General features: G+C 38.6%; 1 protein-coding gene across 1 annotated transcript; it reads right to left on the minus strand.

The window, feature by feature from the left end:
- Positions 1-270: 270 nt before the first annotated feature.
- sass6 (SAS-6 centriolar assembly protein) lies at positions 271-25,668 on the minus strand. Its single transcript, XM_078285445.1, has 16 exons — positions 25,497-25,668; positions 18,504-18,564; positions 17,203-17,282; positions 16,327-16,431; positions 14,863-15,031; positions 12,828-12,905; positions 11,512-11,631; positions 9,751-9,942; positions 8,678-8,872; positions 6,668-6,757; positions 5,736-5,915; positions 4,393-4,474; positions 2,614-2,720; positions 1,923-2,026; positions 1,332-1,423; positions 271-587 (listed from the first exon to the last, which is right to left on the minus strand). The coding sequence occupies exons 1-16, from the start codon at positions 25,556-25,558 to the stop codon at positions 532-534; spliced, it is 1,773 nt and encodes a 590-aa protein (XP_078141571.1). The 5' UTR covers positions 25,559-25,668; the 3' UTR covers positions 271-531.
- Between the last annotated feature and the right edge of the window lie 1,987 nt (positions 25,669-27,655).

The raw sequence follows: 27,655 nt of genomic DNA on the forward strand, positions 1-27,655 counted from the left end.
GGAATCGGTGCTACATTGTGATAGAAAGTAGCTTGCTGTTCATTGGATAAAAAAAATAAAAAAAACTTGCTCGCATTCCATTGGTAAATGTAAAATATTGCTTTGCTTCGCTGAATATGATTGGATAAAACGCATCAAAAACAAAAACCCACGTGGAGTGAGTTTTTTTTTTTGTTGTTGTTGAAAATAGTTTGTGAATCTAAAACGTCCATATGCCGGAAATCCGGCACCTGGCCGAGGTCTTTAAGCCCTGCATTTAGTCCAACCACAAATTGGACGACAAACTCAGAGATGATTAGCAGATAAACTTTGTCAGAAATAATTTGACAATTAGACAAGATCCAACATAGAAAGAGTGAAGATCCAAAATCATTTTGTAAAAGCTACTTCAAAGTAATTTTATTGAACACAGTAGTGGTTAAAAACAGTTCTGTACAAAAGCTGACATTAAGCGGATGGTTTCACTTCCACAACTGGAGCTGAACATAAGGTCATTCTCTGTAGCAGTCATTTTCTCTAGCTCATGCTACTTTACGCAGAGAAATAAGCAGAAGGTACTGAGTGCTTTGTTGGTCCCTGAGGGAATTCTGGAAAAAACAAAAAACACTTATATTCATTCCTTTCCATTACATCCTTATAATGCATTCACAAACTGTCCTTACTCAAATACATGTAAGTATTTAATAATCAAGTCATTATGGTCCTATGATGATTCAATGGATCGTATTATATGGTTTTAAGGGTAACTCCATACTCCCATTATGTTACCTGATTTGTGTTTAGTCTAGTTCGTTAGTAGTAGCATTTTCCATTAGTTGCAGCTCGTAGCCTCAGAATAGTAAAATGTTCGATAGGCTATGTTCACAATGACAGCGATCCCCCAAACATCTGTTAACCCGAATTCTCACAATAACAAACTTCTTAGTACAATGCTGTCATTAGGAATAATATAGAAACTAATGCTTGAGCTACAGTTATCTGCAGCAGTACTTTTTTACATATTCCAGTTGTATGGAGAGGGGTGTCGCAAACACCGGTAAGACATCGCAAAGATGTTTGCGACAGTGTCTTTTTTTGGCACTACCACTGGGAGTCACCAAAATCAACAATTTTCAAATCCTACACATAGGGGCTTTAAAGTTAATCCCTGATCAAAGTTTAAATTAAAGTTTAAAGTTTTGGAGCAACAGGATTGAATTCTAGGAATCTAGGTTTAAAGCAAAAACCAAACTGAGATTTAAAAGTTTAAAAGTTAATCCTTCTTGATGCAATCCACCCTTAGAGTATATATTATTATTCAATGTCCATGTTGTACTGTAACGGGGGTTTACCTCTATGATGCAGATTAGATAACAGACCGTGGAGTGGGATGCTATCATCTCTCCTCTCAAAGTACTTGGATTCCAAACCAGCAGGTTCTCCACTAAGGACAATAAACAGACAGAAAAAATAAGCTTGACTTGTTTTAACATTGTGGAACATACAGTGAAAAGGAAATGTTTGTCATGTTTTTTTGGTCATTTTTTACAATACCTTCCAGTATTGTACTTAAACAGGATTCCCCCATAGGCAACACAAAACCAGAAACACAATCTGATACCACATGTTAAAAAGGAAGACAGAAACTGAACAAATTTGAAGGGAAAATATTATTTAAACCTCTCATTACAGCTTAATGGAGACTTTTTTTTACAAACTAAATTTTCCATAATTTGGATTGTATCTTCACATTCACATCTATGACACTGTGTGTCCTTGTTCTATAATAGAGTATTTGTGTAGATGTTCATTCTTAAAGTATTTTTAGCACAACAGTGTGCAAAAGTCTTTGGGTGATGGTATTCCACACACTGCATGGGTTATAAACTGTTGCTATACATACCAATTAAATTTGGAGGAAAGAAACCAGCACATATGCTCACCTCTTTATGTTGGATGGCTGCATTGGACACTGTTCAATAGGGGTGACATCAACAGCCTCCATAGGAGACACACCAGGCTTGCCAACCATGGGATAAAACTGGGCCTGTAAAAACATTTTAATATCTTTAATAAGCTAAATGGTAAACCCACTGTAAAGGCTAAGCTGTGACAGTTAGGGGTGGGCGGCACTGTAGGACAGTTCTAAAAGTTGTGCAATTAACCAGTGATTACAAATGTTCTATGTCACTTCCATCACTGCACTATTTATGTTCCATCTCACTTTCATCACAGCATCATTGATGATTTTTTGACTTTGATCACTGCAATATTGATGTTTAATGTCAAAACCATCATTGCAAAATTGGGAGTTGTGGCAAACCGTTAGCATATTCTTATGAATATAGATCTACAGTATGAATGCACTGATATGGTTAATGATGTTAGTGTGAATGCTGACACACAATCATAATCATTACAGACAAGAGGCAAAAATTGAATGTATCAAATATTGCTTCATAGCACTAATATTCTTGTGTTTCATGCAGACTTTCTCCAGCAGTGCATAATTATCTTTGGTGACTAAGAGTGGGCAGAAAAAAACGTAACTGTGACACACACAAGCAATTGGTTCTAAGTTTGACTGAGTGTGGGTGTAAACAAAGCTTTGTGATACACTGTGATATTTCCTACCCTCAATCCTGCTGTCGTAGGCAAAACTGGAGTCTCAAATGATTCAGCAGACTGTGGCTTTCTGGACAGCTGTTTTTCATTTAGCTGCTTGTTCAGCCAACTTATAACTGTGGTAAAAGAAAAAATATGACATTAAAGAGTAATTTTGCACCCAGTTTGAGCTTTGCTGTGATTTTGAAAATTGCAAGAAAGTGGGTGTGAAGAACGGGGCAGAGGAGGAGGGTTTGGGGTTAGGCCTGGCTGGTAAGAAGAGGAACAGGGTGCAGTGTCTCAAATCTAGCTTTACACTGGGGGTGGCAACATTTTTTTGTTTACCAAATGACGCATCTTTGGACAATTGTCCTTGTACACAGCTGCATCTCCAACTGAACACCAGCTGCTCATTTTAACCACTGGAGGGCGAATGAGCCACGTTTAGTGAGATAAATACAACACAGGCACAACCGTGCTCAAATATTGACAATATGACCAGCATTGGTGTATTTCATAACTAAATAGTACTAAATACAAATATACAACTCAGAGGTTTGTGTAGAGTTATTCTTTAAAGGATGACAGTCATGTTAAAAAGTTGACAGACAACATACATTGATACATTTATCACTTAAGGAAAAAAATCCCAAAATTGTAATGTTCACTGAATTCCAGGGTTTATTTTGTGTTGGAATGTAATTAACTTTTTTGGTGTATCCACTTCCCCTCATCTCGCATCTTCTACTGAAGTTAGTGATTTCCTACATTTCCCAGAATAACTTTCAGCAACCTCCAGAGAAGGGAGGTGAACTTGTATTCTATCAAAGGTGGGCGTATGGGCATATAGCCTAAATACAAATAGCCAGCCACCTAGTTCATGAACACTGATGTCTATGATCGCTGCAGGGCCTCTTACTCAAAACACAACATGTCTTGTTGCACTGCATTATGGACTATTGAGGCTACTGTCATCGAGAAATTGGTGTCTCTGCCTCTTCTATGATAGATTTCTCACTATAGGATTGTTGAACATTGGTGCAAAATGGTGAGTCTAGACAGAAGCCTTGCTCTATGATTCTGAAAGGCCGACACCAAAACCTGTCCACAGTCCAAACACATGCAGGTCAGGTTAAGTGAAGATTGCCCATAGGCGTGAGTGTGTTTATGTGTAGCATGATATATGATGTAGCATGTATATGTGATGTAGTATGTATATGACATGTAAAAGATGGTATGTTAAGCTCTTTGAGACATGTGAGAAAATAAATATGTATATAATAAATATATAAATAAACATGACCTGACTAGGCTGACTTTAATGAAATGAAAGTAATCACAATGTTAAAGGATCAATGTGTAATATTTCCTGAAGCATAATATGACTGATAAATATCAGCAGGGGTTGCTAAAAGGTAGTGAAAGAAACAAAGTGAACAGCTCATGGCGCATGTGCTGCAGAGATTTCTGCTCTCAAAAGCACAGGAGCAGGCCAAGACTCTGTTTTTGTTGTTGTTTGAAGGCCCTCACTCCAGTGTTGTACCCTCCTAGCATTGTATCAACATTTAGTTATTCTAAAGCAAAAGATGATGCCTCTCCTCTTAGAAAATCCATGGGCCCTGTTTTCTGCTTGACTTTTGGAAACTTTGGCAGATGGTGAAAATATGTAAGTTGAAACTTTGCGTTGGCACTTTTGTTGTAGAGATGCCAACAAATGCTATGGCATAAACTACTGCCTCTATTGTATCCCCTCCTTTAACTGTAGCACTGTATATCCATTATTGAAATTAGTAAGAACATCTTCCTTACCATTCTCATTTGTTTTCAGCACTTCTTTGCTTTCATTTAGTTTCTGGATTGTTGTCTCCAACTGCTCCTTCAGTTTTGAAACCTGTTAACATAGAAATCTTTTAGAGTTGACTTTAGTATTATCTGTATGCCCTGTTGATGACCTACTCATAAAAATGTCAAAAGTGAATCCACATTATCAGCCATCACTGAAAATGCACATTTTAAAGTATACCATGACAGGTTGTGTTCAAAAATTTCAAAATCGTTGCTGTAACTATTTATTAAACTGGGATTTTCATTTTTGACATTGTAAGTGTTATATATGACATTATATGACATTATAACCACACTTTAAATATAGACAAAATTGTGTGATGATCAATTTGTGTGTGTGTATTCTGTATGAATAATAGAGGCATGTTGAAATTGTTCTTGTCTAAAAGAGGACGTCATACCTAGCAACCGGGTCAATCACACCCTCACTAAGATAAAGAACTCTCCTTAATCACCCCTAAACTGGGACTCCTTGCTAGGAATTTTTAGGCTAAGCTAGGAGGTCTATGAGAGTATTCTCAGATATGACCCCAGATATGTTGGGAGGTGATCCATGTGTGTGCTTAGATGTGCTATATCTAAAAAGCTTGTCAAGAGTGAGTGAAGAGGATATTATGAGCGATGAGATTTTTGTGTGCAAGTTTTGATCATCTTGCAAAACTTTTTTCTGTCTGAAATTGTATTGATTGTGTTTTACTGATTGATTGAAATTGTTATGTTTAAACAACAGATTGCCAAACTCAGTTTCTTTTTTTTTTTCTTTTTTAATGAAAACTCATTTTTAACTTGCAGACTTTTATTTGCTTCAATTAAGCTGTGGTAGTATTTATAATTTGTTTGGTGAGAATCCAATATGATTGATGAAGTATATCACTTCAATCCAAAATTCAGAGGGAGAGCTTCAGAGAGGCGGCAAAAAACATTTACCTGCTAGCTGTAACATTACGCATAAGGCTTGAGGACTACAAACACAATAATTGCAGACAGGCATCTTCAAATAGAGTTAAGGAATATTTGAATGATAAATTAAATAATTCCTGTTTTCATTAACTGTATTGCCATAGTTATTGTATCAGTTATTGTATCATTGTATGTAATTTTTTTAGACTAGGTTCTGTAATTTCAGTATAAAGGTACTATAACAAGGAGCCCAAATTTTCAGACCAGTTGAGCTATAGCCATTTGTTGCAAATCAGCTTTGTTTGCTGTAACTACAACCATCTTTTATTAATCAACAATTTCAATGTAGCTTCCTCAACAACTGTGATTTGGCAAGAAAACTACATTTGGAAAATATTATGTCATACCAGTTCATCCTTGGTCATGAGCTGTTGTTGAGTGTCCTGCAGGTCCTTTGAAACATTTTGCAGTTTTTCTGATGTTTCCTGGAGCACTTTCTCCTGTGACACAGTCACAGTGTTTTTTACTTTGATTTTTCCAACCAGGCCTCGAAGCTCCCCTTGCAGGTTCTTGATGATTCCATTGGCCTGGGTAAAGGATAGAGGGTAAGAGGCTGTGATGGGTCATCATGTGGACATCCAAACTAAGGGTGCGGTTACACCAAGCATGTTTAGAGTGGTATATTTGAACTCTGTTGAACTCAGTTTGGTTTGTTTGGGCAGGTGAGAACAATGTCATTGACACTCAGGTGGCACCAAATAATTGAAAGCACTTAAACACCTGAAAATGTGGGTCTTGAGTGACAACATAATCCGAACCAACTACAGTGAATTACCCCAAAACGCAAGGTTATATGGGTATAAGGAGACAATAGCCATCAAGGGCAAACAGCACTCTGGCCTGATACTCATATTCAGGTACTTGTTCCTGTGTGCTTAAACTTTTCCATTATGGTTCGGACCAAAGACAACAAACTGTAGGTTGTAGGTGTAAGATTATGCAAGACGTCCGATTCAAAGACAAATATTCAAATATCTCAGCTGATGCAACTAACCTGCCAATGGCAACAACGGCTGTGAGATCAAGACCTGGGTGGCACTGTAGTAATATCACACTTGTATATACAAACTTTATACATACCATTTCAACTACCTAGTATACATATTGTTCAAGACAGATTAAATATCTAATTTTTTTAAATAAGCTTCCAGGCATATATTTTACACATACAGTAAGTTTGTAAGTAAGGGGAACAGGGGACCATGTCATTTCTCTACAGGTTTTGGGACCAAAATTAGCAGATAGGTTGGCAATCTCACGACCATGCATCTTCACCAACCTTTATCAGCTCTTCAGACAGCGATTTCACAGTTGCGTCAAGTTTTCTAATCTGAACTTCTTTACTTTCAGCATTTCCTTCCATTGATTCCTAGACAAAAAAAACCCATCACAAATAACTATAAACAAAAAGCACATACTTCTGTACAACCTACTGCAATATCATAAACAAAGCACTTCAAACAGCCCTCAGTCTGGATACGGTTGAGTAGTTTTGAGTCAAAAGAGATGGGGAAGATGAATTCACGATTCTTTGAAGACTAACTTTTATAATACCTCACAAAGTAATACCTTCCATTTATTTGTGTCTACACAGGGTTTTAGGATTAAGTTGTCCTGGCTGTTTTTGCAGAAACCAGATCTGAATTGCCCTGAAAAAATGATTGACAATTCATCAAAAACCTTATGCTAACATCGTACAATCCCACTCTAAGGGTGGATTGCAGAAACAAGGAGTTTAGTAGTTAATTCTGTTGCACCAAACTTTAAACCGAGTTTAAGACTAAGCAGGGTTAAATTTAAACCTTCCTTTAAAACTCTATTTTGTTTTTGCTTTAAAGTGAGAGACTCATGTTTTAGATATTGTCAGAATCTGCTTTGTCCTGTCTCCCACTCTTTTGACTATTTACAATTATTGGTAAGCATACTATTTTCTTTGTTTTCTTCTCCGACTGGATTTCGGTATTACACTTGTTGTTCAAACTGAAAGGTTTAATAAATATAAAGAAAGCACAACTGAGCAGCAAGACTAGTTTTTTTATATACATTGTCAGAATCTTCTTCACATTCTTTTATGTGCTAGAAGTGTGATTTTGAGACCTGTTTCACTATACAATGACAGTGAATGGAAAGAGAAAAAAACGGGATTCTCCAATCGCCTCTCACAGAGCACTGCCGATTTTGGGGTTATATGGCCAGGAAGATACACAATCCAAGGTACTATCAAAGTTCAGCGTCACTTTAAATCACCTCCTCTTGGGCCAAGAGAGACCTTCTCAATGCCTATATAAGCAAAAGCATAATGGGATGAGATGAATGGTGGGACCATGGAAGTATTATATTATCTGCAAGTAGGCATTTTGCCCGACCCACCCGTTTACTTTTCACTCAAAATGGCACAGAAAGTGCCGAGAGATCAGGGTTTATGGACACTGACATATTGCTTCACGGAGCCGTTTTTTGGCCTGGAAGTAAACGTGCCTAAACTGTGAGGAGGAGGGTGGTGGGGGACCTCAGGTAGTATTCAACAGTGGAACTGAACTTGCTTCCGATCCTACCTGTGCTGCAACATTAGATTCACTATTGCATATGTAGGCCTAGGCTAAGGTAGGCACAGAATAGTAACTTCTAGCTTATGTAGCCTACCCAATGCTCATGCACTGTGTCAAAGATGGTGTTGCAAGCATGCACTCACATTCTCGAATGTGAATGATATGGAGCTGAATTTTCAGCCCATTTAGCCACACCGCTTGGCCAGCACATAATTCCTTCACTGCCCCCTTTTGTGGGAAGGCATATTACTATTGCGCTTATTACTGGTGCAATTACAGGTCTTCTGGACTCACAGTGCAATCATTTGGATTCAGAACACTTGGATTATGCTGCACAAGCTGCTTGGAGTCATTTCATGGTAATTTTTTGCCATGAAATGTGTTAGAGCCTTCAGCCTTCACCTTCAGGTAAACTGAAGGCTCTAAATTGCCCATAGGCATGAGTGTGTTTTTGTGTAGTATGATATGTGATGTGATGTAGCATGTATATATGATGTAGTATGGTATATAATAATGTATGTATATGATACATACAATTGATGATGGGCAATTGATTTATTTCCACATTTTAACAAATGCAACAGCAAAAAATAAATGATTTGCCTTTTCCAAATCTTGTGGCTGCATGAGACCACAACATCCATGCAATCGGAGCCTCTGGCACTGCACTCAATCGGTCAGACTAGGGCGAATCATCAATCAAGTTGCTCATAGTGTACACAAGCAGTTACAGTTCTCACCTTCTGCTGCTGAGTAGCTTCCAGCACCTCTTTTGTGCGACACATTAGTTGGTCCTTGTCTTTAATCTCCTGTTCCAGAACAGCTATTCTCATCTGTAGCTGGCTGACCAAGCGCTCTTTCTCATGGCACTCAGTGTCCAGTGTACCATTCTCTCTCCTCAGAGACAGGACCTGCTGCTTCGATCGCTGAAACTCCTACTCACAAACAGACATAACCGCAGGAAACAAGTCCCAGAACACTGAATTTAATTCATAATTTTTATCCATGAAGCACATGTTGAGCAAGTGTAGCGTATTCATCCAAATGAATCAAAGAGGGTGCAAACTTCAGCACGCGATATTCAGAGAAATTCTAGCTTCCTAGAATTTCCCAGACAGACCAGATGTGGAACAGTGTCTGCTTCCTTTCAGTGTCAATGTTAATGAATTGAAGTGAACAGATCAGCCGCAGCTTGTGGAGGTGTAGCAATAGTTTTACATCATGTCCATTTTCTGCACCTGGTACACAGATTTCATGGGAAACTGTGGAAATACACAGTTGATGTCATATTTGTGTCATATCACTACAGAAGCATATATAGTGGCTTTGGAAAGTATTCAGACCCCTTCACTTTTTCCACACTTTAGGACAGTTCTGGTTAATTTCAACCTGTGTCTTATTTTCCTAGTTTTTGCCGTCATGATTTTTTTTTTTTTTAAAGATATTTTTGGGGGAATTTTTGCCTTTATTGGCTAGAGCGAGATAGGAAAGACCAGGAGAGAGAGAGAGATGGATGACATGTGACAAAGGTCCTGGGACGGACTTGAACCCAGGATGTCACACCCACATGGTACACGCCCTAGACCACCAAGTCACCAGGGCATCCCCATCACTTACTTCACTGTAGACCTTTACATAACTCCAGGTTGGGAGTGCTGCTGTCCATTACATACACACACACACAGGGCCCAAGCAGTAATCTCCAACAGTTGAAACCAAAAAGCAATTAAAACACGTCCTTTCAACACAACACTCATACTGCAATGAGACCCTCCTACACCTAATGTCCACTTATCCATTGCCTGAAACTCACCTCTTCTGCACCCACTAGTTTAATTTTCAGGTCCCTGATGGTAGATTCATTCTTGTATTTCCTCTCTGTCAATTCTCTGTTGGAGGCTTCCAGCTCAGTCAGTTTGCTCTGAAGCTGCTGGGTGCTCTTCTTATGAGTGCTCTCCAGCTCTTGGCGGAGCTGTTCATTCTGATGTTGAAGCCTGGTTTGTATCTGCAAGAGTCAATGCTGTAGTGTTCAGTGGTTCAATGGAGTTGAAAACTGGTATTTAGCGCTGTAGTGACATTTCAAAATGTAAAAGCCCATATCTCATGTGACCTAAGTCCGACTGACACCAAAATGGGTAAGGCGATTCAGCTATTCAGATTCATTTTTTGATGTGGAAAAAGCGCTGCCTGGAACGCTTTTTGTGAGGAGAAATAAGAAGCGGATCACGGCAACGTCATCTGACGTTAGCTGAGCAGCTGCTAGCTCACTAACCAGCTGGTTAGCTCTTCTAGCAGACAAAACAGTGTTGTGCAACAAGCAAAGGCTTACCAGATTTTTCCAATACATGTCCAGTATAATCCATACTGCCTTTAAGATCGCTGTTGCGGTAACGTAAATTCACTTATTGAAACGTCCAATTTCTCCACCGGCACTTTCACTTTTTCAATATTTGTTGTTGCTATGGGAAACGGCCAGCGTCTCTGTCATCGCGATTGGTCGGCTGGGAAAAAGCGGTTCACGTCACCCAGCGCTTTTCTGAAAAGTTGAACATTTCTCAACGATCTTTGAAAAAATATCTAATTGCGATTATTTTGACTGATATTGCAATTGTGATATGATTTGCGATATTAGAGGGAATGATAATTTTTACATCATTATTCTCGTTTTCATTGAAAAACGTATTAAAATCATTATGGTGTGATTTTTGCGGGGATCTGTACCAAACAAAGATGTTTTCTTAAGTCTGTAGAATATGTGTAGGCCAGGATATCTCTGCAGCACGACAATATTTAATTTAAAATGGTATTTTGACACACATTTCGCCTTTAACAAATATTGCGCCTCCTGCGATTTGAAAATTGCAGTAGGCCATATTGCGATTTCGATAAAATTTTGATTAATTGTTCAGCCCTACCGTTAACGTTACTTCAATAAACGTCGGTAAAATAATTGCCAACGATCTTTATATAAGCTATGTATTAAAATATTCCTGATTGCATTTTCAGATGAGTTTGTTAAACTATTTCTCCAAGAAGAGAAAGATGCCTGATATCGATGAGGAAGATAGTCAGGTAACGTTACTTTAGCTAGGGAGGGGCTCATGGTTCTTAGCTATGCCCCGAAGTTTTGAAGGGAAAGAAATGCCTTCTGGTTCTAAAATATGTAACGTTAGTGGTGGCTACTACAATATTTTAATGTTCTTACTGGTTGCGTGATCAAATATTTGTGATGTGAGAGAATTATCTAACGTTACTCATTCTCAAATGTAACCTTATTAGACAAGTAGACAGGCAGGAGTAGTGGAGGCGAGTGGAGCAGGAGAGCAGAGTGAAGCAGGAGAGAGGGCAGAAAGTGAGGAGAGTGGAGTATGTTCTAAAGTTTGTTTTGCAGTCAAGTGTCACTTTATTTCATATTTTTTAATTACCTATTGATATGCACTCCGACCGCCGGCGTACTACACGCGCGCACCACCCAGGTACAACAAAACCCTTTCCCCCCCGCTGCTAAAAAAAATCCTAGAGGAAACACTGAACTCCATCAGTAATATTGGCCAGGGCAGATAAGGAAGCTCACCTCTAGAGCCTTCTCTCTCTCTGACATCAAGTCTTGAGAGTGGCGGCTGGACAGCGAGTTGGTCTGACTTGTCCATTCCGATCGCAATTTGTCCAACTCTCTTGTCTTCTCTGACAGGGTCTGGAAGATATACATACACATGTTAAGGGATAGTTCAGTTTTTGGGAAATTTGGCTTTTTTCCCCCAACTTAACCAGAGTCAGACAAACTCGTAGATTCCATTTTTATTTCTCTGCATGCAGTTTGAAGGTATGGGAACAGTTAGTTTATTTCAATTGCTGGAAGTCTATGGGATCAAGTAGCATCTCCTCTCAAAAGTTGGGAAATGGGCCTGATAACTTCTCCAAAGATTGATCGCTGCTCTAACAAAAGATATATATTGTAGTATTTATTAAGTAATTAATTTGACTAATAATAAAGAAATTCTATTATATCAACTTCCTATCAACCTTCTCATTCCCAGCCAGACTTCTATGATATGTTCAAGACAACTTGAAAATGGGAAACTTCCTACTTCCAAATGGGAAAAATCAATTTGAACGGCCCTCCAACTCGTAATTCCTGTAAACTTGGGACTCTTCTGAGTTCGGGTTCCCACCAATTTAGCAGGTCTATTTCCCTACTTCTGAGAGGAGCTGCTACTTGCTATTGAGCTAAGCTAACCATTCCCATATGTTCAAACTGCAGGCAGACATAAAAAAGGCATCCTTGAGTTTGTCTGTGTTAAGTAGGAAAAATAGCTAAATGCCCCCAAAACCGAACAACCCCTTTAAAGGGTTAGTCCAAAGATCTTTGTTTCAGCTGTCCTATGACAGCCATTTCACTGTTGAGAAAATAAGGTCATTTTAGTGGAAAAGCTCTCAGCTTTGCATAAAATGTAGTATAAACCACAATATGATCAATCATAGTCCTACTGAAGTCCTAAAACATGATGTGCAACTTGTACCCTGCTGCATCCAGCTCCTGCACCTCTTAAATACAATTAAACAATTAACAGCTTAATGACAGTGGCAACTAGAACTGGGAATTTTAACTAATTTATCTGAAAAAATTATTGAAATAACTGGTATACAAATAGAAAGACAACAAAACCTGATACAATTGACAATATTTACACTGTCTATGCCAAAAAAATGTAAATGCAATAGACCCCAGGTAAACTTGGGGTCATCCTCTCAGTAAAATGCCAGCTATGGGGCAGATAGGTCCCCTCAAAAATAATGGCCTTGGGTATCACCTGGATCTGCTTTTATTTTAGACCCTTGGAAGACTTGTGAAATCCATAGTGAAACACAGAGTACAATGACATAATATACCTGCTGAGCATAGTTCAGCTGCCTGGAGAGATCATCTTCAGTCTTCTTAAGCTTCATCTCTAATGACTGCTTCTCCCCCTGAAAGATTCAAAGGAATGGTCTTTATACATGTGACTTTGAAAAAGACGGATACTAGATATGATAATTACAACATAATGAATGCCTTTAAAAGGAGAATTCCACTGAAACTTGCTTTTAGGGTGTTATTCGGCAGAAGCAGACATTTTCCTAAAATATCCCTGGATGCATTTGTGTTGCTGTTGTTTTTTCCAAATTTGATTTATTTTGTCCTCCATTGCATTTATTTGTTTTGAGCTATGAGCTCGTAAGATCAAAGACATTGCAATTTTATGGCACCACTGAATTGCTCTACCTGATTTGGTTGAAAGAAAACTGTAATTTCAACTTTCCCTTACGGTACTTGTCGACTATCGGTCTCGTGTATATTCAGCAACTAGAATTGAAAAACGGTTCAAGATAGGTACAGAAGAATGACTGTCCCTAAAAATGTCTTTCAACCATATCAGATAATAAATTGCATTATCCTTTATCTTGAGAACTCTGAATCAAATCACAAAAACAGAAAAGATATTGGGAAATTTTAGATAAACGTCTGTTTGCAGAACACAATACTAAGTTGATTCAGTTTAACCTGATAATCTTTTTTCTGCTGTGAGCTAGTATTTTTTTTTTCTGCTGTGAGCTAGTATTCAAATGATCCCTACTTTTGAAAGCTATACTAATAAGACAACTTGTACACACTAGAACACCAAAACCAGGGCTGTTTGTGAGATATGCATTAAGGAGTTTTTTTGGCAAATGGTTAACACCCTACACTGACCCTACTTGGAATACTTAGCCTGCTAACCATGAAAATACTTTATGTTTTGGCCAGTAACTCCTGGACCATAAGGCTAGAATCAAACAATTTGTTTCCCCAATTCCTTGGCTCAAGACAAATCCATTGCACATACTGCTTTTCATTTTTGCCATGATATTTTTCTGTCATTTTCAATATTATGCAAAACCTTCTTTCTACCATTTCTCTCGCAAAGTTGATCCAATCTCCATCAAATTTTGCATTAAGCATATGTGGATGTCCTATCTTATGGCTAATACACAGAATTTTGATACTCCTAATCATTTGGCTGTAAAACACAAACAAATTTGATGGCAAAGGCATGCAAAGCTGCTCCTACAAAGCTATCTCAATCTCTAGCAAATTTTACACGGAGCATGTTTCAACTGCCAATATCATCTTTGTATCACACAATTTTGATATTTGTAACCGTTTGGTCATGACTCACAAAAGAAGCTGACAGCAAACTCACGCAAACAGGAAAGGATGCATAATTTGTCTAACTGTAACCAAACTTCATATATAAGTGTTTGCAAATGGCTTAAAAGTGTGTCAAACCCCATCGTCAAACCACATTTGGTCGTGCTCTATAACTTAACCATTAGGCCCAAATTAGCAATTTTTCAATTGGCAATATGTCAGGCACTGCAGTTGCAGAAATTTACCCAAAATGTTCTCTTTGAGATTGAGAATTTATCCAAATTGATGAATCAAACTTTTATTCTCAATGTCAAATCATCTGTCCTATGGGCTTGAATCCTGCTAATGGCAGATTGTGGCTATATATTTTTAACTGGTTTAATTCTCTCATGCTTGCTGGTAAGTGTAAACTCAGTGGTTCTGTGTAAACTGATGCAGGGTGTTAACTTTTTGCTAATAAAAGATGAATATCTCAGGAACAGAACTGATTTGAGCAGTCAATCCTAGTCTGCTACTCAACAGAGCTTTCAAAAGATGTTGGCCTCACTGATAGTTTTGGCAATTTAATGAATGGCAGAAGCAGAGTATCAAAAATATTTCATACAGAGTGAACGTTTTCCCCCACAATAATTTAAAACTTTATAATTCAATAACTTACAATTAAACATCTGTATGGCCTTTACAAAATACAAAATTCAAATTCAATGACTTCTAATATGTCATTACACAATTATGCATTTTGCTGAATTGACCAACCTTCAAAGAGGAGAGACACACTGCTAGATAATCTTTAATGTCTTTGTCAGTGCCTTGAAGAAGCCGTAAAGACAAGTGATTGAGGTGTTTGAATGCATTTGTCTCCACAACACTGAAGTTAGCAGAGCCCTCAAGCAATGGAGACTGACATGACAAATGCAGAAGAAATCTGTAGAAAAAATATGAAAGACATGACAATTTTGCTTGATTTACTTCAACGTTGATAGAGTAGTGGTTGCAAACCTGTCAATTGTAACTGATCAGTCAGTCTTAAAGGCATGCCCAGGGGTCAATATCTGAGCCCGATCATATTGTATGATAGTATAGTAAATAAGCAACATGTTGCTGGCTGATTTTTTAGCAGGTTTTCAGTATTATAGCAACAGCATTAGCACACAGAGTGAGAAATTTCTCAAATTCACAAATATTCACTATTCACAATATTCAATATTCACTGTCCTAGACAACGGTAATAACCTAAGAATTATTTTTACATCGTATTCCCCTTCAACTGGACCCAATAAATCTTTGAGTAGAAGTAAATTGGTCACTACCTTTAAATTTTACCTCATAGTGAAACCAGATAGGTATGATGTGTTGCACCTCTATTTTTTCAGCACACTCTAACCTAAATTATCATTACCACCAGAATTCCATATTCCACACTCAGAAATAAACATTTAGACAATTATCAAGTCAATGTTGATCCATTTACTTTAAAAAAGTGTTAAGATTGCTGGGGGGCTTTTAACAACATCGATATTTGATCGTTAACTTGACTCCAAATCGATTTTTTTTGAAAATGTGCATACCTAACTGGATGCGTAACTGAATGCACGTTTATTCATTTTCCAGTGTTTAGTTTGTTGCATTTGATTTGGTAGACTCTTTATCCTCCAGTTTGAATTACATTGATATTGCTCAGTTTGTATTCATTTTCTTTTTAGTACAAACCATCCTGTAACGTCATTCTGTAACATCTGGTATCATCCTGTTTTTGGTCTACATAGAGTTTTTCTATTATGTTTTGTTTTTTAATTTAAATTTCAGTTGCCTTTACATCACTGTTATGTAAACATAAAAAAATATTGTCATCATTGCTGAACATACACTGGTAATAATGTTAAATAACTAATGCTCAAGATGACAATAGAAAATATTTTCTAACAAGGTGGATGACCACTGCAGTAGAGAGAGAAAAACAATTATTGTGCAGTACCAAACACAACAAATGTCAAGAAACCCCCAAGATATACATACATATAACATGTCAGTGATGCATGCTCAGACAGCAAAGACAACATTCATAACTACCCCCAACAGTGGGCAACAGCAATACAAATATAAGTACAAAAAAATTGTAGTTGATAAAAGAAGCTATGTGCATGTAACTCACTATATGAAAATAATAGGCTGAATTCTGATTAGTTGAACAAATTAGAAAATAATTTAATTTCTTTGTACCTTGGATTGTCCGACTCTTGCTCCGATATGCAGAGATTAAGCAGGTCAATAAACTTCTGAGGAAATGATGCGAAGTCTATCAGCAGGCCCTGTTGAACTTTCAAACTTATGACAAAAAAATGACACATCAGTGAGCAAAGTGGCAAAAAAGGCTTGCTAATGATAAACTCAGTGATGTAAATAGGTGCGCGTCCTGCGTCTCTGACGCGTTAAAATCCGAAAGGACGCAGTAAACTCACTATCGACGCGTCCAGGGGACGCACCCTATTTTTTCCTAGAAAATAGTCTCAATCATCGCGGGAGAGACTTAATGCCCTTGCTGGGCCTGCATCCAATGCTACTTTCGCCGCACAGATTTCATTTCAACAAGGCTACAAACTTGATAATTGGTAAATAAACTCACGTGGATGCTGTATTCACTCATGTCGATGATGACCCGATGATGCTTTACCATCCAGGGGACGCGCCGTGTTGAAAAAAAAAAAATCCACCGGTAGGGATGTACCAGAATCCCAATCCGTTATTCGGGAAAGCACAGATAGGCTAATGCGATGGAAACAGATATTTCTTCTACCCGAAGTTGCTGGTTATTATTCGGTGAAAAAAAGCCATGATTGACATGTCTGTGCGTCAGCCACTATGTTTCTTCAAATCGATTCATATCATTGTGGATGGCCACAAGATAAAAATGCCCATTCTGTTTGCAACATAGGACTTTGATATTTATTTCTCTCTCTCTCTCTCTCTCTCTCTCTCTCATATTACCACCTGTGGGTCCCGGGGACTCACTACATTGAAAATCTATTTACATCACTGTAAACTATATTGAAAATTGTCAGAAGTATTGCGTAATTTGTATATCATTCAAGTACTTACCTTTGGAAATCCTCTTCTGATATGGAGACGTTGAACAGAAAATATGAATCTACGTCATCCGTTAGTCTGACTAGGAGGTCCTAATATAAACAAACAAAAAATGTTAGCCTGTAGGAAGAAACCCTATGTTTCCCAGAAGTTATCAAATTTTACATAATTGTCAAATTAACTGTGATACCTTGGTATAATTACTGTAAAACAAATGACATCATGGTGTAGAGGACTGATAGCCTCTATCTCATTTAATTAAGACTTAGAAGAGAATTAAGACATTTCCCATAAATCCCATTGCTTCCTGTCCCCTGTCTTTTTTGTCAACTTATGTAGAAAAAAATACATAAGCTTGTACCTTACACTGCAACTGCAGTGGCATATAATGTCACATCTATCTCTATACTTAATAGCAGTTACTTAAGAACTTGTATGGTCCGCGCGAGAATACATTTAAAAAAAAAAAAGCATTACACTGAATGCGCTGTGGGCCTGTACAGGATCTGTGCTTGTTTTATTTTCTTTACAAAGAAAATTGAGATCTTCATCTTCAGAGTACATCAGCAGGTCATGATTTTAATGTTATTTACCAATTGAGCACTTCTAAAGATTTTTTTTAAGCATATTTCAGCAGAAACACTTTCGGAGACTGTATCTCATGAAATGGTCATCATGTAATACCTAGTTTCACTATGATGTCATGAGACATCATGAGACATGAGATGTCTGTGAGTCTACAAATATAATATACAATATTAGTCATATATGCACATCAATGTCTGAATTTTAAACACATTGTTGTCTTTCATTTAAGAAGGCCTGAAAAATCAGCTGAAAAACAGTTGCTATTTACTTTAATATTCTTTCTCTAATTAACAGCTCATTGGCTACTAGATCTGGTCAAGCATACTTCAAACATATCCTTGTTCAGTGTCTTCTTAAAAAGCCTAGTCTTCCATTCTGAGTACAGCAGACAGCGAGAGGCAGGGAAAACTCTCTCGTAATAAACAATGACAACCGCTCAACCGATTTGAAAAAAAACCCACTAAAAAACACTAAACTATTATTTCTTACAAAAATGATAATGAGCGAACCTTTGTGACACCACAAAGTTACGGAAGTCCAAACGGCTCGTTTAGAGGCTCCGTTTTCTAATATGGATTGTGTGGATTTAGTTGGCTACAGTGCGTTTTGATACTTTAACAATGTTTAGATAGCACATCCAACTCCTTTATAATCAAAGAGGCAAGGGAAATCCTGTTTTACACGATATGGGACCAGTAAACCATTTCAGCCAAACTCATACTCACCCTTTTATGTACTGGGCTTGTTGTCAACTGAAGCTCAATGGTGACTCGGATATTTGCTTTCCTGTAAAATTAGAGTTCAAGCAGGTTACATGAGCAAAATTTGGCCTCAAACTGAAAGTGGGTAGGTGATCTTTAGAGGAAAAACATTTCTCTATAACGATACTGCTAAGACATCTGTGTCTTTCTGGATATGGTGTCTATCTTGCATTAAACAAAGGGCTTGATGAAAGCTAGTACACTTGTGCTATTCCACCAATTCTTTTTCCTCCTCTTATTATTAGTCTAATATTAGTTTGTCCACAGTTTGTCTTTCAGAATACAAATTTTCAGTCTTTTCTCCTGCCCCCTTCATTTTACATAGGGGTAACGCGGTTCCCAAAAAAACAAACAAGCCGTACAGTTCGCCACCCACGGTTCAGGACGTGCATGCGTACCGCAGGTCATTCGCTTCTGTGACCCCCACGTGGGTCCGATCTCCCTGGAGAGTATCTGTCCAATCAGTTGTCAGAATTACATGTCAATCTACCGATAACATCACAATTGGAAACTTGTGAAGCGGTTGGAAATGGCGACTGGAGGGGACAAGCCGGCTTTAGAAGGTGTGCCAGTGTCACATAAGTCCACTGTCTGGGACCATTATGGATTCGCCGTTAACTACACGGGAAGTGACGGGAAAAAGGTGGTCGACAAAACAGCGACTATTTGTAGTGCTCGACACTGTGTATGCGAGCGGCAACACGTCAAACATGTTAAGTCATTTACGCCGACATCACCCTGGCATCACACTGGTCAGCACAAGGAGAGGAGGAGGAGAGCCGATCAGGCCAAAACAACTTGCACTTCCCGCACTTCTTCTCACTACAGATGGTTGGACGTCAAGAGCAACTGAAAGTTAAACTGACAGTAACTGCCCACTACATGCTGGAGTGGGAGATGAAAAACATAGTGTTACAAACACGCCCCCTTGAGAGCCACACAAGCACGCACTCCACAATTCCAGTCACCACAGACAATGCACCAAACATTGTGAATGCTATCAAGGAAGCAGGAGATGCTAGATGTACCAGTTCACAAGCTAATCCATGATGTCACAACTCGCTGGAACGCCATCTATGATATGCTGGAACGTTATCTGGAGCAGCAGCCTGCCATTTACTCTGCCCTGATGGACAAGACCATGAAGAACAATGTCAAGGACATTGCCATACTGTCTGACAGTAAGCTGAAATTGGCAGAGGAACTAATTCAGCTGCTCAAACCCCTTAAGACAGTGCAAACCCACATGAGCTCTCATGAGCACAACCCCCTCTGTCAATGATCCTCCCTCTGAAGACAAGGATTCTCAAATCCATGGCACCAAGAGATGAGGACATCACAGCCATCAAATATTCCAAGGCAGCCATCACTCAGGACCTACACAACAGATACGCAGACCCTGATCTTCAGGACTTTCTCCACAGAGCCACAGGCCTTGATCCAAGTCCCTGCCCTACCAGGACGAAGCCTTACATCGGAAAATCTACATTGATCTCACTGGAGAAATTATGGAGCACAAATAGCAAGTATTATTTTATCGTGACTGTTGCTTTGCCTATTATCATGATTATTATCATGATTATTATTATTATTATATAATGATTGGTTCACCTGAAATGCTGGAAAAAACAGAGGCAAATATTGGAACATGTATTATGTGCACTGCAGCCACTATGGACATTGGCTGCCTAGAAATGCCACCTAGCGGTTGGAATGAAACTCCCATTGACTGCAAAATCAGATGAGCCAAATGACTACAATAAACATGACTTTTTAACTCTAATAATAACAATAATAATAATAACAGCAATAAATAATAATGATGATTTATTATTATCATTATTATTGTTAGAATGTTTTCATGGCTGTTGATCAAAATATGATAATATGACATATGCCATTTATTCTTGCAGGGTCAACCCACTGAAGCAGAGGAAGTCAGGCCATCCACAGCACGAGAACAGGCATCAAGATCATCACCTCCCTCAAAGAAGTCAATAGCAGAGCTATTTGGGGAGCTTTTTACAACAGAGGATTAGACCAAGCCATTTTCCAAGATCATGGAGGAGGAGGTCAACTCATACAAGGCAGCAGATTGCATTCACATGGATGCAGATCCACTTACATGGTGGAAGAGCAATGAGTGCAAGTATCCTCATGTTGCCAAACTTGCAAAACAATACCTCCGTGTCCCTGGAACTTCAGTGCCAAGTGAGAGTCTTCTCCACTGCAGGGGATCAGTGGAGATCTCTGCAAGCAGATCTCACATTACACCAGAAAATGTTGACAAACTTATCTTCTTGCAGAAGAATATGAAAATAGAGTGAACTGAGTTATGGGACAAATACGCGGTACGCGACTTCGCAAGTGTGCCATTCATTTTCAATGAGAGGAGGGCGGAATTTCGCCGGCTTTGTCTAGGCGGAGCTCGATTTCGTGAAACAGTCGCGCTGAGCCGTAAACTGAGATCACCTTAACTTCTGAGCAAACTTCGCTTCTCCAGAGAAATTTGTTCCTGTGCACAGGGGAGCCAAAGTGATTTGCAGATATTGGCCGCTTATTCACGTACCTATTTAGGGCTGCAGCTATCGATTATTTTAGTAATCGAGTATTCTACCGAGTATTCCATCGATTAATCGAGTAATCGGATAAGAAATGCTTTTGCTTTATTAAAGAGCAATAGTAAATATACAAAAGAGAAAAGCTGTCCACATGACGCTGTGATTTACTGAAAGAGGTGAAATAATAATTATTATTGATATTTATTACTAGGCCTAAATATCATACAAGTTCATAAGACTGGCTAATGTACATTTATTTACTATGTTGAAGGGTTGCCCTACACCTGCTGACCCTACTCACTGCAATCAAACTAAACTGAATATACCTGCTGTATTGGATTGGTGCATTTTAGGCTCCAATTGCTACTTACACCACCTGATATTTTGCTTTCTGGGGTATTTTATGCATCACTGTGTGGGGAGTAGGTGTGTGTGTGTGTGTGTGTGTGTGTGTGTGTGTGTGTGTGTGTGTGTGACTATCATAATAATAACATGAATGAAGCTCAGGCTTTCACAAATTGACTGCAGCATTTCATTTTCTGTGGTTATTTTCTTGAGCAAAACTTAGCTAACTTAGGGACATCATAACTAGCCATCATATTGATTTACGTTCTTAACTAGCCATTACATATAGCCATAACGTACATTCTTTACTAGCCTTCATCTCATCCCGTTTTAATATTAAGTGCTGACTCCGCCCACCCGGGCCAGTTTCGGCGTACGCCGGTAGCAATTACAAGTGGACCCTATCCTACAGTCCCTGCTCTCAGCGGAGGGAGGGGGCTACGCTGTGTGTGGGAAGTGCTGCGATCATCAGACCTTTCTGGATTAGACAAGCAAGTAGAGAAAACCGGCATCAGCTGAACCAATTTATTGCCAAATGCTTTGGGATTCAACACATTAACATTGCATTGAATCGTTTCAGCCCTATACCTATTCATTCCATTAGGCTGAACTGAGCTGATCTCACCAACTGATGGTTGAGTTTAAGTTGTATTTTATGATGATGCCCTGGAGTAAAGCCACTGAAGACTGAGTTTCAGTTGCATTTTAAGGGAATGCCCTGGAGTAGCCTAAAGCCACTTAAGGTTTGAGTTTAAAGTTGCACTTTATGTTGAGGTTGGCCTACAATAAAGGGATATTTTATTAGGGATGCACCGATCCGACTTTTTCAGTCCAGATACCGATACCGATAACTGGGCTTTGGGTATCGGCCGATACCGAGTACCGATCCGATACCAGTGTTTAATTAATAAACTGTAGGCTATGCCTCACTGTGTGGAAGAGACTGGGATCATTCTTTTATGTGTAAAGCAACATCAGGCTTGACTTTAACATTGCTTTCCTAACTTTGTAAAACAAAATGTAACAAATAAATACATAGATATAAATGTACTCAAGTGTTATTTATTATTAAAATAATAAATAATCGTGCTCCAGCAACTTGGTAAAACATCTTCAAAATTAACAGGAATTACAATTCAAGTGTAAACCTTTTAAATGCAGCAACAAATTAGTCAGGAATTAAAATCCCAGTATAAAACAATACAACTGCATCAAATGAGAACGAAATGTAAACATTAAATCACAATTAAGTCACAAACTAGTGCAAACAAACTTGATAAATTAAATCACAATTCACACAAGTAGTATAAACAAGTAACTTGGTAAAAACAAAACATTCAAAATATGCAGAATAAGCCTAAATTACTGAAATAACTCTGGCTTAACTGGTAATCTTGCTTTATGAAACAGCCCTCAGAAAAAAATCAAGGTATGTTAGTCTGACTATGTGTCGGCCGAATGGAGCAGCAGTACCTGACGAACACGGAAAACACTTGAAATCGTGTTGTGGCAGGAAACAACGTTGACCTACAGCCGAGTCCCCGTAAACCTTGGATTTATGAATGGAGTCTGGCTGGACGCGCCGATTGTATAATTGGTGGAAAACTACTTTACCTCGCTGGTTAAATGGCAGCCTGCTCGGCCGCGCGGTGACCCGGCAGAGTTTAAACATATAACCGAGACAAAGTATTCATGCAGGTGTGTTTTTAACTACCGAGCATCAGCACCAACCCCCGGTCAGCTCACCCCGACCCCCGGTCAGCTCACCCCGACCCCCGGTCAGCTCACCCCGACCCCCAGTCAGCTCACCCCGACCCCCAGTCAGCTCACCCCGACCCTGGCTCTGTTATGAGGGTTGGGCTCCAGATGAGCTTGTTAGCCTGGATGCTAGCTGCGCGCGGCAGGCGGGATCCTCCGGAGCTGCTGGACCGGAGGAGCCACCGGACGGACCGAAGGCAAATGGCCGGGTCTACCGGCCTACCGGCGCGCTGCTGACGCATGACGTAGTATGCGCACGTAGACATAAACATAGAATTGAATTGAATAGATCGGCCCCATTGTCACCGATACCCGATCCAGCTATTTGAGTCAGTATCGGACCGATATCCGATATCAGTATCGGATCGGTGCATCCCTATATTTTATGAAAAGTGGCATATTTACTTTTGAAAGAAAGTCTGTTGATTTAATTACACTGGACTTTAATTTTCAGTGAAAAAAGTTGTCATTAAGGCAAACTTAAGACTGTTTTTTTAATAAATACATTGAGTATATTGGAATTTGCAATTGTACCCCCCCCCCAGTGCACCAGATATATACTGAATTGAAACAGTGACCCCTTTTTCTGAACTGTTACACCTGTTACAACTGTTATGGCCATTTCTCTAGTTGTCCTTTGTGTAACTCGCATATAAAAGGTGATTGTCACATGCACCAGTGCACACGTGGTGATTGTCAAACATTTTTTAAAGCTGACACATAGTGCTAAATGGCATGTAACTTAATGACTAGCCTGTGTAGCTGCTTTTTATTGTGATTTAGATACTAAACAGTTAAAGTCCTCGTTCATGTAGTGTGTCCGTTATTTTGTCCACCCCCTGTATACACACACATTTTCCACTGTTGATAGTGTAAATCATATTAAGACTGAAGATGCTGTAATTCATCATTCATCATCATTCAGTCATAATTAGGCCTAAAAATATACTTTATAGTATAAAGTATATATAAAAATATACTTTATATATACATATATATATATAAATATATATATACACACACACACACACACACACATACACAAAGCATGTAGTAAGAGGGGTAATGCACCCAAGTAGTCAACAGTACAACTTTCACCAATTCTCACATTAGGAATGTGCTCTTACGATTTCTCCAGTAAACAGTCAAGGATCATATCTAAATATATTATGGTTCCATTACCCTATAAGAATAATTCTGGCAGTTCTACAATTCACCCTTCAGGTAAGTATCTAATATGCCTATACAACACCACAAGATAAAAGTCCAATAATACATAGCGTGACACTTGTGGTCTACTATCAACACACTCTTTGTGAATGTGTGTCAGCCATTCTTACAATGTAGAATTCACACATTTTTACTTATAGCCTATGCATTTGTATGTTGATGACAATGACAGATCTAATTAAGGCTGAGTTTGGCTTCACCTGTAACAACTGATTATGAACATCAAGTTCAATAGGATGATAGGTTATACGTCTCAATCAAGCTAGTAGCCTGTACTGGTGTGTTGTATTAGACCTATTAGGCTACTAAAATTTCAGTGTAACTGTATTTTCACAGGGCATCTGTTCTTGCCACACTTTAATTGCCAATTCCTTAGGTTTAGAAAAGTAACGTTATGGCAATGACACATAATTAAAGACTCAGGTAATGGCCGTCAGCAGCAATGATGGGAAACGCCTCGAGAGAAAGTCAGGCCAATTTCCATTCAGAAATCTGTCATTTTACTACTGTTTTGCTTATCGGTAAAAACACAAACCTTCTAAAATATAACGTAAGAGCTTTTACGAAATGGTAGGGCGTTCTGGTAAATTCGGCATATATTTTTTTCACCAAGCCGCATTTATTTCACTAAAATCTCAAATTTTCACTTTCTTTGTTATCGCCTTCTGTGGTGTGTTTTGGTGGACAAAAACTGGGAGTAACTGGCGAACCAATTCTAAAAGTTAACATTTTATTTAAATTAAGTGCTGCTTGGTATATTGGATGTATGCCGAACTGAAGAATGATTCCTAAAAAAATCAGAAGAGTTCTCAAGTCATGTTCGGCCAAGTGTGTATGCCAATAAGACTTCAACTGCCAGATATTTGAATGGGATTTGGCTTGAAATCTCTCCATGCAAGATAGAGCAGGGCGTATCGAGGATAAGTGTAAGTGTAGCCTATGACAGTGGCCAATTACAAATTACAGTATAAAAACTGTTGTTGCCTAAAGTGCTCGTATACACTGCCGCAAAAATGCTAAGGCCAGTCAACTAGTTTACGTTAACTAACGCTAGCAGTCTTACCTTTCCTCACAATCCTTGCACCTCACGGCAACTTGCAATAGTTTGTTGAAAAGTTCTTCCATGGTTATTTTACAAACTAAATAACAATTTGGTTGGGTGTCTCGGTAGCGAACTGACACGTTAGCCAACTACTGGTAGCTGCAAGTCTAAAGGAAAGCGGCTAACAGGGTTTATCCTCACACACAACCCTCTGGTTTTATTTTTGGCGCTTTACAACCGCCAATCTAATCGTTGTGGAAACGGAATAAGAATATGAGATCATTACACAACAAGATGTTCCACTCTGTGGGACTTCCTGCTAACGAAACCAGACCGGACGTACTCTACTAGCTCGACTCTCAAACCACAGCAGCGAAGCAGCTTCTTCTTGTATTTTTGCGGCTGTTAAGCCATGTAAAGTTGTATTACCGCCCTCTATTGCCTGTAATGAAAATATATTCTCAACCCAAACCTCTGATTAAGCAGTTACACTCTTTCCATTAATCCTGTCTCATTCAAGTAATCAAATAAAATTCTGCCTTTCACACCATCCTCTGTCAGCTTCAGGATTCTTTCTTAAGTAAATTGCTGTTCCCTAACTTATTTTATCCGTCTTTCCATCACTTCTCTCTTTCCTGTATTTCTCACATCTAGTGGATTAAAACATGTTCAATTGACTCATCCTCTTGACACTGATCACAGCCTGTTCCTTCCCCGGTGCTAAGACCGGTGCTTCCTGATAATATGCATATTATAATAGGCTATATTGTTATATATTAGAATCTAATATTATAATATATGTTTTATTCAACCTCTTCCTTTCTGTTTCTGCCAAAATTCCTCCTGACATTAATTAAATTTTCTGTCTGATTTGTATTGCCTTTTTCCATATTATTCTCTTAACTTCAGCTTTACTTAAGTACTATTAAATCCACTTCTCTCTGTGAAGATTATTTGCCAAAACATCAACCTACTCATTTTCTTCAATACCTACATGGGCTGGTACCCAGGTCAATCTAACCTGAGTTCCATTCTGAACTACTCTCGATTTTGAAGCACTTCATACAGTATATCCTGACAATCCCTTGCATTAAAAGAAAATAACGTTTTAAGTACTGCACTTGAGTCTGAGCAAATTAGAACTTTCCTTGGTTTTAACTCCTTCACCCAGTGACTGCAAAGCCATCAGCACAGTTCCACTGTGTGCACACCTACATGATCTGATACACGTTTACATATTTTTATTCCAAGTCTTGGCACTACCACCACTACACCCATACTATCTTTCTCTGAGTCTTTATATCCATCTGTACAAATTATGTAAATAAAAATGTGTGTTTTTGAATTTGCATAATTTCTGAATTTGCAGCATGTTTCCTGTTAATGTATTTGCTTTGGCATTCTGCAGTGTGTTTCTTCTTTTGTGGCACATAACTTCAAAAGTTATGAACAGATTTGCATGAAACTTGAAAGGTCATGGGGCAAGGAACAACTGATTAACAAATATTTGCTTATTGTTTGAATAGCCTACAGGTTGCTTTATGTCCTCTGAGTGTTGTTATGATTAGGTCTTATGTCCTCTGAGTATTGTTGTTAGTATATCTAAAATAATTATTGTCAGTACACTCTTAGAAATAGAAGGCCTAACTAGAACCATATAGGGTTCTTTGACTTGTCCTCATAGGAGAACCCTTTTTGGCTCTAGGTGGAACCCCTTTTGAAGGTTAGACTTAGAACCATCTCAGAGGGATTAATCTAGAACCCTTACTAAATAGTTCTACTTAGAACTCACAGTAGGTAGTTACATCTGGAACCCTCTAAGAAGGGTCCAGTAAAGAACCCTGAGGTTTTAACGAGAACCATCCCTCAGAGTTCATTACAGAACCCTGGGGTTATACCTAGAATCTATCCAGGTGGTTCTGCACAGAACCTCTGTTCATTCTACTAGGGTTCCACTTGGAACCCTTCCAGGGGGTTCTACCTAAATCCTTTTGTTTTTTACAGGTTCCTCTTTGAACCTTTATATGGGGATCTCTCAAGATCCCTTTCATATTTTATAGTTTATATATAATGTACGCAGCAATTACCAATTATACAGTCAAAATAATTTTTATTGAAACATGTTTATTATGAACACTTAGCAATGACAAAGAAGGTGGAGACATTCTCTGAAGATGAGC

Source organism: Centroberyx gerrardi, chromosome 9 (genome assembly GCF_048128805.1).
Source record: "Centroberyx gerrardi isolate f3 chromosome 9, fCenGer3.hap1.cur.20231027, whole genome shotgun sequence".
NCBI lineage: Eukaryota > Metazoa > Chordata > Actinopteri > Beryciformes > Berycidae > Centroberyx > Centroberyx gerrardi.

Coding starts and splice junctions, on each gene's coding strand:
- sass6 (XM_078285445.1), bottom strand. CDS start 25,558: ATGGAAGAACTTTTCAACAAACTATTGCAAGTTGCCGTGAGGTGCAAG. Junction 4,475..5,735: donor TCATGACCAAGGATGAACTG/GTATGACATAAT, acceptor CTATGTTAACAG/GTTTCAAAACTGAAGGAGCA. Junction 2,721..4,392: donor GCTGAAAACAAATGAGAATG/GTAAGGAAGATG, acceptor CTTTTACCACAG/TTATAAGTTGGCTGAACAAG.